The sequence below is a fragment of the Sparus aurata genome, chromosome 11 (genome assembly GCF_900880675.1).
Source record: "Sparus aurata chromosome 11, fSpaAur1.1, whole genome shotgun sequence".
In the NCBI taxonomy this organism is placed as follows: Eukaryota; Metazoa; Chordata; class Actinopteri; order Spariformes; family Sparidae; genus Sparus; species Sparus aurata.
Window position 1 is genome coordinate 17,853,353 of NC_044197.1, and position 14,975 is coordinate 17,868,327.

At 41.4% G+C, this 14,975-nt stretch overlaps 1 protein-coding gene and 1 long non-coding RNA gene across 4 annotated transcripts in view; one reads left to right on the forward strand and one right to left on the reverse strand.

Moving 5' to 3' along the window:
• Positions 1-454: 454 nt before the first annotated feature.
• LOC115591860 (uncharacterized) lies at positions 455-6,178 on the reverse strand. Its single transcript, XR_003986028.1, has 4 exons — positions 6,124-6,178; positions 1,282-1,362; positions 1,078-1,192; positions 455-762 (listed from the first exon to the last, which is right to left on the reverse strand). It is a non-coding gene; the product is annotated as an uncharacterized LOC115591860 (long non-coding RNA).
• Positions 6,170-14,975, forward strand: part of negr1 (neuronal growth regulator 1) — a 174,683-nt gene continuing 165,877 nt past the window's right edge. Inside the window, exon 1 of one of the 3 annotated variants that reach the window (XM_030434227.1) lies at positions 6,170-6,663. In XM_030434227.1, coding sequence (XP_030290087.1) covers positions 6,494-6,663 — 170 coding nt within the window. In that variant the 5' untranslated portion in view covers positions 6,170-6,493. The remainder of the gene's footprint in view (positions 6,664-14,975) is intronic. The other 2 variants (XM_030434230.1, XM_030434229.1) reach the window with 2 other exon arrangements.

Sequence of the window (14,975 nt, forward strand, 5' to 3'; positions counted from 1 at the left end):
AAAGCAAAGTAGCAGCCAAGAGAGCTAAACAAAGTGCAAACAAAAGGACAAAGTACAAAATCAAAAACGCAGATCACAAAACTCAAAATCCAACACATACCATGAGACACGAAAGGAGGCAAGGCAGGAACATGGACAGGTGCATGAACAGACACTGGCAGAGACAATGAACGGACAAGGAGTGCAGGGAATTCACAGACTAAATACACAGACTAATGACCAGACAAGGAACAGGTGAGGAGAGAGGAGCCCAGGTGAGGTAACGAGAGGGAGGAGCATGGAGGACAAAACACTGACAGACAGAGGGAGACAGACAGCAACTAGGAAAATACACAGGAGAACTTATAAAGGACACATGACACAAGAGGGCATGGAAAATCAAAACACGAGACACAAGACACACAACATGAATACAGAGACATAAAACCAGAGTCATGACAATGAGACCGTAAACAGGTGTAACAGCTTTTAGAAAGTTCTGTCAAACCACCATCTTGATCCTGGTAAATTATTTCACTTTGACATAATTCATTCTCTTTAATAGAAATGTCAGTAAAACATAATTAATTCCTCCTCTGTGCATGACATTGTATAGTGGTTTTAATTTTTCTTTTTAAATGAATGTGGCCCCACTGGAGTCTTATCGTCTTTATTTTCCGAGGCATCAGTGCAGGAAAGGGAATCACAGCTGGAACCTTGTGATCAGGGGCAGCTGCTGATAAGAGAAGTGGTGGAAGAGTTTCGATGCCCTCTGTTTCACTTCTGTGGAGAAAAAGTTGATATAAATCGCTGTATATGTTTGTTTGAAGTCTGGGAAAAAGTTGTCCGCCTAAAAAAAGCTGATTTGCTGTCTTAAACCGGGGGATGTCAAAGAAAATCTGAAAGAATAATGCATGCGGTTTGTGAGTTTACTTAGAGTACTGTGTAAAAATAAACAAGATGATTTTAATTTCAGAAAGTAGAGATGGGGAGGGTGTTCAACATCAATTTTCATAATCATTTTATTGATTTAAAAATAGTGTTTGTATATTTATATTAAAACAAGGATCCTTTGAACAGGAGATCGATTATACTAACATTTTTCCTCATGGATCTTTCGTACGTCCCGTAAATCCAGGCTGCGGGGATTCGTTTAATACACCTCCTCAGCATTCGTATTTTGGTGTGCCTCGTGATCGATTGGCACACTTCCCTGCAGGATGCCATCCATTATCATAATGGCCAAGCAAATCACTATTATAGAAAAATGACCATGTACTTACCCACTTCAGCAAACAATACCTTTCAATATGCCGCATTACTCATGTTGAATTAATCCAATAAGCTGAGGTTGGTATTGTGTGTAGAGCCTGGACAAAAACCCTGTGACAACATGCAATAAGACAGCGAAGAAAAGAAATAAAGGTTTTTTTTTTTTTTTTTGGTTCAAGTTCATCATTCATTCAGAACAGTCCAAATAAGGCAGCATATGCTTTAATGGTTCCCGCCATGTCGTTAGCATACTATTAGGACAACAATTGCAGTTTTAATGCCGCAGATAGTCTCCATAACCACTAAACCACACACATAAACAAAGCCATTTTCCTTGGGTTTATGCGTCACTTTTAAAGATGCTGACAACACTGTGAACTATTGTATATTCAAAACCTTCCAGGGACACATGTCGTCCTAAGATAAAATGGTCGATTTTTTTTATGCGTCACTCCATTCACCACTTATTAAAGCAAATTGCATGCATTGATTTCATTCTGGCTTTGAAAAAAAAACCCGACTGGTTATGAAAAGTCTGAAGAAAATGTTGAAGGTATCCATTACTCAAAAAAAGAAAAAAGAAGCCCGGCTCCGACGTTGTGATAGTCCAGTGCCTGATCTCTTTCATCTTGTTCGTAATTCCTGAGGTTATTATGAGCTGAATATTAGAGGCTGCCACTCTTCTACCCCCTCTGCACAGTGCACTAACACTAAATGGAGTCACTGTAATTATAGCTTTCATGCATGGGAAGGTTCATTTTCGGAGGTATCTTAAAGGGCTCAGAGAAAAAAGAAAAAAAAAAAAAACAAGGTTGTGTATGACATGAGAAGGACGGAAAATATCTTACTGTTTCAGGCCAAAACACCTCTGTCACAGAACCGGAGTATAAGTATTGGTATTAATGTTATTATGACAGCTATTAACAGTAGAGGGAGCTTGAGTTATGCAAATTAGAATGGTGAATGTGACAAGATGAACTTTTCCCTCCCCCTCTTTTAATGCTGCTTGTCATGGTACATTGGTTGTTGACTCATTTCCAACGCACTAGCATGTCCATTGTAACCTCTGGAGAAGAAGCTTCCTGGCTCTCTGTTGCAGCCAGACCTGCAAACAGAAATGTGTCCCGACTCTGACTCTCTCATACCATAGCAATATACAATTTATCTCCACGAATAAAGAATAACCAAAGATGGACAGGCAACTCCCTCAGCACCCAGAATGAATTTATAGAGGATCAAGGCTCCTTTTTTGGTTTCAAACCAAAGGCGAGGCAATAGTCTAAATCTTCTATGGGTGTAAATCTCAAGCAAACCGTTCAGGAGTTCACAGCCACTCACCCCGTTTAGTTTCAATAGAGCAGCCCCAGACAGTGCATCTTGATAACATCATAGACTGCAATCTTGGCTCTGTGACAGGTGAGATAAGATTTTAAGATAAGATATCATGAAACCGTATTGATCGTCCTGGGGAAATTAATCATAAAAAAAGGTACAGGGAAGGAACGCTTGATATAGAATTCGGAGGAAAAGAATAGGATGCCTTTTATATAGGTTGAAAACGGCAAAATAAAATCCGCAATAAAACAGCACATAAAAACAATGAAACAACACCATGAAAAAGAAAAAATAGCAATAGGGATATCTTGCAACACAGCTGTAACTTGAGTGCTGCACCTCCATACTAGTCGCAAGTTAGAATATCTCCACGGTAAAATCTTGAAGTGAGGCAATTTTAAGCACAGGCTCCTTAAAATACTGTCACAAGGTCGATTTAGTGTATTCTGTGGCTATTCTTTGGAATGTTTGCGACTATTATGTTCATGATACATCATGTGTCACCTGCAACAATCCAGGGGCAGCGTGCCAACATGTCACCTCAGAGTAATGTATGTCATTTCCATGGTTACAGCTGTGCAGTCTGTTAAGTTTTATGTAGGCTTAGTCAAAAGGCTTAGAGTAGCACAAAGAAGAGGGCTACTGCTCTAAAACAAACTCTGTAAGCCCCCCCTCGTCTGTGTGAGTGTGTGTGTGTGTGAGTGTGTGTGTGAGCTGTCACATGCTTGTGTCCTGGCTTAATGAAATATCACTGTAATATTCCAAAGATTTCCCAAAAGGGACTTATGACGTCATTTCAAAGCAGCATCACGCGAGAAGTGGTGTCATCCCCCCCACTGTCTTTGAGCACTTCACTTATTGACCAATATGGTAAACTGCACATGTATATTCTGTGATTACATTACTTATGATCAAAAACTTGGCACAAATGAGACCTTTAAAGGGGCCCTATATAACAGTTTGTGGTAAATTACATGTATGAGTAACTTATGTGGACTATTTGTTTAAGTTGTTAAATGGTGCTGGACTGTGGATTTCTTTGCGAAGGACTCTGGTTGGATTTTCCAAGTATGTGACTTGATCCACGTTCTCAAGTGCCTCGTCTCAGTACCCCTCTTCGCTTGGCTAACAGAGTGCAACCGTAGCTCATGTTAGTTTAGAAATGGAGTCTGTTAACACAACAAATGAACGGCTTCTACCACAACACAGAAATTCCACAGAGCCTCATTAAACAGTCTCAGTAGCAACTAAAAGCCAGTCTCAGATGCAGGCTAATTCTTTCTTTTCCCCTTTTAAGCTTCCTATATTGTCTGATGCACACCGTCCAAAATAAGCTAACGTCTGGAAAGAGACTGTAAAATGCTCAATACAATTTTTCGATTTTTGGCCACTCTGAGATCCATGTTGGGACCAAGGATGTTATATTAAAATCTGGACACAGTGTTGGAGGCGGAGATCCGTTCATCCCTATGAAAGCTACTCAGTGGCGCATGAAGCTAAAATGCCTCGACTTCCTGGCTATTAAATTACTATAAAAACAACTTCCATGTTGTGGGCCCCATAGAGCATGAGCACTACAGATTTCCACCAACCAAGCCGGCTAACTCCTAATTTTACTGGAGCAAGTGGCTTAAGTTATGACAGTCAAACGACTCATTTCACACCAAAAGCCATGTGACGATCCAAAAATTATCCACAGTTTTATAGCCAGTGCTTGTAATTCATTACATCACGTGATGTTGAAATTACACTGTTTGACCACCATGAAAGTCGGTTTCAAAGATTGGCCCACTTCCTGGAGGCCTTGTCCGGACCAGTAACTGCAAGGCTAACTGCAAGGCTAACTGAGCTAACTAGCTAACGGTGGCTGCAGTTAGCAGTAGTTAGCAATTACTCTGGTGATATGCTGCCCCTAATTTGCTTGGCGAATAAATTCAACAATTTTTACATAGTGCACCGTTAAGGACATCAGAGAGAAAACTAAAAAATATGATTGGGTTTTACAAAAATGTTTTATCACATTTTTGCACTTGGCTACAATTGTCTCTATTACTGGTCAGTATACAAAGCCGAAGTCATGCCCCTTCCAGTTTGGCCCTTGGGACCTATTTCTGGAAAACATTGTAAGGTGGTGAATGAAGAGAGACAAATAATTCTTCCAATCGTTTGAATGGTGCCATGAATCACACAAATGTTTGTTAACTTAAAAGATAATTTTACAAGTCAGTAAAGTTGCAGTTTGTGATAAAAGAGATGATGTGGTTCACTGAGCAGCCTAAAAACAACAATTTGTGCTCTCCATTCACTCACATACAGAGTTTTTCAGAAAAAAGGTCCCGATGGGGTCCATTGGACGGGTCATGACTTTGGCTTTTTTTCAGCTGTTATTTTAAAGGTACTATTTGTAAAAAATAAAGAAGAAAAAACTCACTGATGTTTTGGGAAACCCACAGCTTCATTATTTAATGAGTTGGGAATGAGCCCCAAAAATCAACTTTTTTTTACAAATAGGTCCTTTAAGCTTAAATAGTTATATAATGTTGCTTTAATCAAATGTTGTGGATTTTTTAGGGCTGCCCCCGACCAAGGATTTTCTTGGTCGACCAGTGGTCGTCATTTAGAGCGATTAGTCAACTAAGCGACGCATATATATGTATATATATATATATATATATATATATATATATATATATATATATGTTTTTATAAATATATAAGTATACTAGCCACAGTGACTGAATAACATAAAATTATGAGCCTTAAAACCATTCATGTATTCATCTCTGCTTTCAAACGTTCGGGCCAGACAGCTAGGCTACTTACATGTTTAAGGTGGTACATCATGTTCATCGTGGAGGAGTGATAGGCAAAGTTTTCTTGCAAAGTTTGCATGTCACCTTCTTGGGGTCATCCTTCTTCTTTTCAAAATGATCCATTATTTTAGACGTCTTTCCCGACATGGCTATTAATTGTTCACTGTCTAACCGCAATGTTGAAGGGACCTGCCTTGTTAAAAAAAAACAAAAAAACACTGACAGTGAGTGAGTGTCACGACTTCCTGTATCTGGCCCTTCAAATTAAAAGACCTCCAGCCTTTTATACACAGGCCAGCCGCCAGTCACATAGATTTTGACTTAATTTTGACAAGACACTGTTTTTTGTTTTTTTTTCCTGCGACTAATCGACCAATGAAATTTTGGTTGGCTAATGAGTTTTTGGTAGACCAGTGCTTGGTCGACTATTTGGGGGCAGCCCTAGGATTTAAAAAAAATGTTTTTATCGTATGTCAAATTACACATGTATAATCATCATCCATCATAAATGATTAAATATAATGACGCCACTTTAAATATGGTTGTTACAGTATCACTCTAAAATCTTTCCCAGAGTTTTCCTGGGGGAAACACCTGCGTCACTATCAGTATGCTCCATTTCCAAACGCTCAGACTGTTCCTTGTGGGCAATAAAAAGGGGGGGGTTCTCCAGTCGATATCCTTAATTGATCCCGGGCTGTACCAATATATAATCAATACCTACCGGTTTCACTGCTCCATCACGAGCCACTGGGAACGGGTTGCCCGGGAAACGGCCGCATGGCAACAGGATCAGAGCCTGGGGGTTGTCTGCTTCTAGGTCTGCTCCCATTTTACATCGCATTTCCTCACTAGATGGTGTGCAAGCCACTGGAGAGTACACGTCCCCGCACTCTACATCCAGCAAAACAAACCTGGGAAACTATACGACGGACCATTTCTGTGCGGGGCTCCGAGGAGGAAAAGTGTGGAGATAAAGCGTCGTTCGTCAAAGGCTTTTACTGTGTTTTTTTTGTAAGCCACGCTGCTTGTGTTTTTTTGGGGGGGGCCAACAAGAAGACTTGGGTAAAAAGCGGCAACAACACACAGCTGTGATGGACATAATGATCGCGGTGCAGGATGCTTGTGTCTCTGGTCAGTGGCTTACTGCGATAATTCTCAGCCTGTGCTGCTTCCTGCCGTCCTGTTTGCCCGCCGGTCAAACTGTGGACTATTCCTCGGTGGAGAGTGTGGTCAGCAGACAGGGCGACACGGCGATACTGAGGTAAAAAGAACAACACAACACAACAACACAACAAGCTAACACAACTTCACTTTCTCCCTCACTCTCTGTCGGAGTTCTCATCTCCTCGCCGCACACACACTCTCTCAACGCCACTTCCATCGTTTTAAAACATGTTTGTGAACTACTTTTAACACGTTATCACGCAGCGCCTGCGATAAATACACAATAGGCCATTTTCCCTCCATCCCGTCCTTGTTATGTCGCCTGACAGGAGGGGGGCGGCCGGAGCCGCTACGCAGGGGGTCTGCTTCTCTTGCGACAAGTGTACAAGCCACAAGCAAAGTTTCCGAGATACTTTTCCCCCCTTTGTGGACACCGGGATGATGTCTCGGTTTCTGTGCCGTGTTTTGACTGCATACCTGCTCCTCGGTTGGGACGATATCGCCCCGAGTTTTTAACCAAATCAGCCCGTCGTCGCCTGTCGCTTATGTGACATGATCGCACGGTGCTTTCAAGTTAAAGGGGGCGTCAGGAGAGGAGGCAAATATCGCTGTGGACGTGTTATTATCAGTGCTGGTTTTGCCAGTTTAGGGCAGATGTAGCGGTACAGTGTGATGTCGCAGTTTCGGAAAAAAACAAAAAACAAGGCTGAAGTGAGTAGTTGTGGTCGCTGTTATTCAGAATCGAGTTGATGAGCAGTGACGCGCCATCTCCCTCCATCCTCCCTCCGTCACGTACGCTACGGTGCACAGGTAGCTGCCCATTAAGTGACTGAATGAACTGCCATGGGTGTGGTTTGAAGTTTTTTTTTTTTAATTTCAGCAAACATAAAAAAATGAATTAAAAAAGGCGAATAATAGTGCTTCAAGGAGATCATTCTAATGCACAAGTTTCAACATCCTGCTCAGCTCTTGCACTTTTACCCCCTAGGCTGTGATTAAAAATCTCTGTGTAGACTATTTCGTTTCTTCACGCAAACTCTTTGCACGAAAGACAAAAAAAAAAAAAAAAAAAAGGGAAAACATGCCGGATCTTTTTTGGAGGGCTGCGATAACATCTTGTTCTACCAATATCAAATATCCGCTTTGATGGCTCTGAGGAAAAAGGGGGCTGAGGGGGCAGACCTGCTCCATTTCAATATGAATCCTCTGGATGTTGACTCTGAGAGATGCTAAGTGTGGACCTGCATACAGAGCAGCTGACAGTCGAAAAGTTCCCACTCGGGTTGGCTTTTTAGTTGTCGTCTCATCCTCGATTGCCGGAGAGCTGAGCTGTTTCTCATATGGAGATGAGTGTCTTTCTATGGAGGATGAGAATTACCTTGGCAACAGCTAAGGGGGCACTTACTATTTTTACTATCTTCCCTCCATGCCCAAGGGCCGTCCCGTCAAAGAGACTTACACCCTCGACTGTCTCTTCGGAGAGGGCGTCTAATTCCCTGGTGTCAATCTGGGTTGGCTGTGATCGGTGGCAGCAGCTTTGCCTGAATCCTGATTGTTTATTGGACCAGAGATTATCCCCGTGCTATGAATCAGCTCAATAAACAAGTCGCCTGCCACCCCCAGAATAAGGCGACACTCTCCACAAGCGGGTCATCGCCTCAGTAAATGCCATCTAGAAATCTAGGAAATGGATAGGATAAACATTTTTCAAGATGCTTTCACTGCCAGGTTCTTATGGCTAATAATTAGGCTTATCAGCACTTGCTGAAACCATTCATCAGGCCTTTTCTATTTTTTTTCACTCATGTAAATGCCGCCACTGTCAAGTTATCTCTTTGCTGTGCTCGCACCTGTTGACCTAATAGAGATTGTGAACCTCTTGAACCACTCCACTCGCCTCTCTGGATTGCATCTCATTGCAAAATTGTATTTGTCACCCAGAAGCGATGATGAAGGCCTGCTCTGTCATTTGCCGTGGCTCTGTCTTTTTTCCTCTTTTTTTTTCTTTTCTTTTCTTTTCACCAACTTGAGAGCAAGGCATCAAAGCATGAACTATTTCTTTTAAGAACTCGGCGCCGAAAACAGTGCCTGTTTGTTCAGTCTTTCTATCTTGAAGACCCCGAGACTATTATAGGGCAATTTTCCCGTGCCCCAAAGCTGATTGCTGGACTAAAAAATGTGAGCATTCTCAAATACTGACAAACCCAGAAGCACACAATTAGTCACTGCCTCTGGATTATGGAGTAGCTCCCGAGAGGTGGGTCTGCTGTCACGTGTTCATTTCCCCCACCTCTTCAATTCTTAGCGCTGCATTAACGCTGCCCTGTTTCACATTGGACAGTGGGCCCACATCAATTAAATGATTTGAGCCTCTTGAAGATGAGGAATGGTCCACATGTGTATCATCACCCTTTTAATCTTTTCTGATTACCCAAAAGCGCAGCCATTTTCAGCTTCTAACAAAGGCCCCTGTGTTTGAGGGGAGCTGCTGCCGCTACAGTGTCTTACATGAATGCATTCAAGTTATGCACATATGCTGCATTTTTTTTTTTTCACATACTGGCAGTCTATGATCTTCCATGGGGAACATATTGTTTAGAGAAGCCACCCATCCCTTTCTTCCCCATCCTTTTTCAGGTTTCGTGTCATTTGGATTCAGTTGAATAAACCTTGACTCTTCCCGGCAAATGATTCATCTGGCTATGAATTTGAGGGGGACAGCCAGATGAAAAGACAGTTCCCATGCTGTCAGGACACACACGGTATCAGTGGCAGCCTCTTCCACACGGATAAGCAGCTGTAATCAGCAAAATAGTGACTGTCTGTAAATGTAGTCCAAGCAGACTGAAATCTTAAGCACAGGCTGCTACCATACAGTTACAATTTGCAGGACTGTTCTCAAAGTATTTCTGTCTCTCTGTTTAGCTGCTCTATGCTTTATCCAACAGCTGTATTTCAATTTTACCAGTAAAATATATATGATTTTGCGAGAGCGAGACAAAAGGTACAATGATCATGCTTTAAAAACTACATTGTACATTTTACAAAGGCACAAAAAAAGAGCCAAACGAATAAATCAGACTGAGGCTGTACACACCAAGAATAAGACAATGAACCACACTTATTTTTTTGTTATTTAGTTTGACAGCTGGCCCTCAGCCACGAAATAGGGCCTGCACCACAGGCCTTACTCTCTATAATGGTGCAAAATTGACCTGTCACCAGTTTGAAAGTCTGGTATTCCTATAAATCTAAAATCATTGCCTCGTGTCAACATACCCGTTGATGAAAATCTTTTCTGTGCGTACACGCCTGACACTGGAGCTGTGTTTTCTCGCCTCATCCTTGCCAAAAAGACGATGTATCATTTTCCTCAACTGTGTCATTATTATGGCTCTGAAAGGTCTTGACATTTACTATAAGCACTCGTGCCAGAGACAACATCTAGTTTAAATTGCTAGGTGTCCCCACACCAGTGGACATGCCGGGAAGATTGGACAGAGGAATATTAAGCGACTTCTGAAACTCCACAGGACACAATTTAAAGGAGGAATTGTTGACTGTGTGCTTAATGCAGACCCTTATCATGGCTGAGAAGCACTCTCTCCATTTTCTGCATTTCATCACTTTTTTAATTAGGCCACAGTCAGTTCTGTTAAAAAGCATAAGCATCATCCCAGCAGCTTGGTTGGAGACTTAGCAGATACAGTGGGACATGAACGCATCAGTCAGCTGCCACATGTCTGCAGTTTCATGCGCTTATTTGGAGGGAAAACCTGGTTTACCTCTTATGACACATCTGTGGGCACACCTGAGTCTGTCACTGTTAATTAAACGGCATAATCCTCTGGCCTGTTTGCTGCACCACACGTTTAATGCGATCAGTGTTGCTGTCAGCACAATGTTGCTCTCCTTATGCTCACCATGGTCTCCACATCTCAGGGATCAAGTGTTATGAAAGTCATTTGACCTCATTTTTTGACGAGCGACTCGACGCTATCATGATGCAAAACAATGGGTGTGGGGGAGGGGCTTTTGTTTAGGAGCAGACATTAGAAAGCTGCTTATTGCGAGTCTTGGAGTCTGTCTCTTGTTCACCAAAAGATACTGGTTATACTAAAGTATAGGATTCTTTACTCTGGCATCCATTTGTAACAGTTCTACTCAAGTACAACATGGTGAAATGCTTAATCAGTGTCTAAGAAGGCTTTCAATGCAGGTGTCTCCTTTAAGACCTCCAGTTACCCTCCTCACAGCATCCACTTGAAACTCAAAGCCTGTCATAATATGCTTTAAATTGTCATTTAGCTAGTTGCTGAAATCAGCATAATCTCTTTTAGATGCGATCTCATAAAGTTGCAATGCTGTTGAGTGCTATCCAAAACAACCCTGTATCAAATTATAATGTCAAGGCTTTTTACAATTAACCATCACCTGAAAGTGTTACTTATTCATCACCCAGTGATGCAAAATTATCTCACTGTTCCTCTGACACCTTTCTATGTCAAGTTCTTTATATTCAATCAGTGTGGAAGGACACTAATCAGATGCTCTTTATGGATTTAAAATTTAGCCTCGGTTAGCCATTTAGATATTGCATTGTCATCAAGCTTACTTATCACTTTTAAAAAGTCCAATCCAAACTAGTGTTGTAAGGGAAACAAATAGATTAAGGATGCATGACATGCTGATATTTTTTCCACCTAATTGCGGAGAAGTGCAAGTCTCTCCTGTTGTGGAATTAACAAAATATTATAGCTACTGTTATCGTGATGGCCCACTGACAGAAGCAGATCCTCTAGGACTCTGCCAGAGCTTTTTAGTTGCACGCCATGATTGATAGCCTCATGTTATAACTCTGTAGTGGGGCTAACATACATTAAAAGGTGCATTTGGACACTGTAAACCATTTCCAATAAGTTATAGTCATAATTTGTCAGGCAAGTCAATCCATTGTGCTGTCTAGAAATTAAGCGTTTCTATTCCTAATATATTTCAATTAGCACTAAAGTGATTGAGTGCCCTGGTGAATTAAAGCCCAAATGGAAATGCTTTCTCAAGGTAAATCTTTCGAGGGAAATAGATGCTATGTTAGGTTTTAAAGCATCTTTCTAATATTCTTATAATCACTACAATTACAGGGGATATGGAAAATGATTTGGGGTGGAAAATGGAGCTTTTACCCATTGCCAGCTGTGAGCATTCACATAATTGCCATAATTCTACAAGAAAAATCTCAGAGGAGGGTTTTTCTGTTGTGAGAAAGCTATAAGCCTCAAAATTAAACTTGACAGAGAGTGACTAGAGAGGCAATAACAGGTTTACTGTTGGACAGTTTTAAAGTGAAACTTTTTTTTTTTGAGGAATATGTCCACCATGTTGGCAGACTCTTTTTTTTTTTTTTTTTTTGTATAAAACTTTCTATGGGAGAGATTCTACAGTTTCAACTAAGCATGGGACTGTGATTTGTTCACTTGCTAGACTTTGCATGTGTATTCATTATGTGAGTGTGAATAGTTCTAATCAAGCTTTGGGAGATTTTACAGTATGCTTAAAGTGAATTCAATCAGCTGCATCAGAAACAACAACGTTTCTGTGCATTTTTTTATAGTTACGTACAGAATAGTCTTTTTGTAGAAGATTAAGCTGTTCCAGAGTAAATTTCTTTTTAACAGCTCTTTTGATGAACAGTGTACAGTCTTTTCTGCTCCAAATAATATGCAGACACTTCCAGTCTTTCATCGCAGAGAGCTGAAACGATTCCTCAGAGCCCCTTCAATTAAAATCCTTAATCAATCAGTTAGCATCTCCTTGTGTTTCATGATAATTAGTTGTGCTACTCTGACAACATTGCATAATCTCATCTGAGCCTCCTCAGTTGAGCCTAGTTATGTATCAGCAAGTCTGTTTATGCCTCTCATGTCAGCAGGTTATAGACAAAACTCGCTGACACTAAGAGTTTGAAGCTTGAGTGATGGTGAGGCTTTGAAACAAAGAGTGCAGGCGGAGGGTTGGTACTCTTTGCTTGGTATGCTGAGCATAGAAAACACCTCAACCTTTAGTAAGCTTCTGGGAAACGAAAATTTTCCAGCTCAGAAATCTCTGCAGGAGGCATAATCATATATCCTTGAACTCAGCTCTCTTCAGTCCAAGTCAGGTTGGGTGATCGTTTCTATTTTGATATCGTCCAATTGTGGTTATTCGCCCCAAATGTCAGGGGAGTTACATCACGGAACGCCAGTGAAAAGAAAAACATCACATCTTGTATTAAGGGATATTAAATATGTGTGTCAACATCAGCATCAATTCTCATTTAATGTCACAATCAAAATCATATCCATCCATATCAATATCTATCTTGTTAAAGAAAACAGTTCTTGTGTCCATTTTAAAGTTTTAGTAGACAGGAATCCTTACTCTAAATTTTTTTAACAAGGCTTTAATTGTGAAACATTTGCTGGAACGTGTTGTTGACAGACCAATGACTTGCAAGAATCCCATATTAACTTGAAATGTAACTTTTGCCTCTTTTCGGAAATTGCATTAGGCCAAAGTCTTATTATTTAATGTTTAAATTTAATTAATTTAAATGAGTAACAAAAACACAATGTGTCACAGTTGTCCTGATGGACTGTGGTGCCGCTACTCTCTCGTTCATGGGCTTATATTATGTTCGTCTGTAGTACGGTTGAGTCACGTACGTCATGTAATGGTAAAGTTTGGTATCACTGGTCTGGTTTGGCATTTGGCTAAATATCAAACCGGTTTGAAATGATTTTGTCAAACCCTATTTGTAATAAAGGATTTTAATTTTGCTTGTCCGGTTGACGGCTAGGAGCTCCCGGCTGACGGAGTCGATGAGCGTCCGTCTGTCCCCCAGCTGACGGAGTTGATGACCGTCTGTCTGTCCGTCCGTCTGTCCGTGTCCGCCCCCCCGGGACAGACCATGCACCGCAACACTAAAAATTTCTGGGGGAGAACCCTGGATTATAGACATTATAGCATCTTAGTTCAGGTAGTTATTGAGTTAAAGGTCCCATATTATATACAGTTTTTCATTAATTTCACACAGCTGTCAGAGGTCCAACAACACTGTATTCGAAATGCATTGCCCCAAACCCATCCGTGGTCCTGAATCTCAGCTGTCTCTCTACTGCGCTCTACTGAGAGCAGGCTGTTTCTGTGCCTGCACCTTTAAATGCTAATGAGCTCCATTTGTCAACGCCTGCTTTGCCTGCTACACACCTCTCTCATGGAGAGGATGCCTCTTACGCTAGCGCTAATGTTTACGGTGGATGTAATGCTATGGCTCGCTTGGATGCTGTCATTCAACCATAGCAGTTTGTACCAGAACCGGACCCAGAAGGAGAGGCTCCTGAAGAAATATAGACTCTGTGGCTGCAGCCGGACGTTTGGAATGGTTAGTGTGTCTGAATAAGGTTAGTTTTCTTACTATGTGTTGTTACAGTTACTACCATGTAGCTAATGGCTAACAGCTAGCGAAAGAGATGTTTGTCTCCAACACAGTCTCCAAACTCTTGGACACTGTTCGCATCATCTCTGTCTCCAATCTGCACATGTTTCCAGACTTTTTACTGTGACAACTAGGCAACTATACTATCAAATCGTGGCGACACTTACCTGTGGCTCGGGTGCAGTTGCTGGGTCCCGTATAGTTGGGACTGATCCTTTTACGAGGGTCAGTGTCGAGGCAAAGCCAGTTTTGTACTGACCCTTGTTACTGAAGCAGTCTGATGTGAAGTGGTTAGCACACACATACAAGCTAACATGAACCGCAGCTGGCACGTTGTCATTAAAAATGAAACGCAACCACTGTCTCTTCTGTTGTTCTGTAGCTGGGACAGAATATAGGCACTTATGTTGATTTTTACTACCAACAACAGAGTGCGTGTCTAACTCTGAGCAACGACATTGCGAAACACTGCTAGCTTACCGCTGGACACATCGAACTTCACCTCACAATGAACGCCCCCCTCTCGGATATCTCCTATCATCGTGCAGAGGAGGCCTGCCTATGAAAATGACTCATGCAGTAATCATTTGCTTTCCTCATTCTGGGAGTTGGCAGGCTCAGGGAGGACCAGTTTATATGTAGAGACCAGAGAATGTGTTTTTCATAATGTGGGACCTTTAAAATTGCCTCAATGTTGGCATAGAAAAATACCAATCATCAATCATCCCTTCAATTATCAATACATGATTCAATCACCATTTGGCAGAAGCCTTTTAAGATGAACCTCTTCTGCAGTGACATGTTTAACTAACCAATATCTGTTGCTGAATGTTTTAAACCTATTTCCAATGAGAGTCAGTTGCTTAAGGGAGACTGAATCATCATCATGGGAGATACTCCCTTAGGATGGAGTGGTTGATGTCATTATCTTCAAT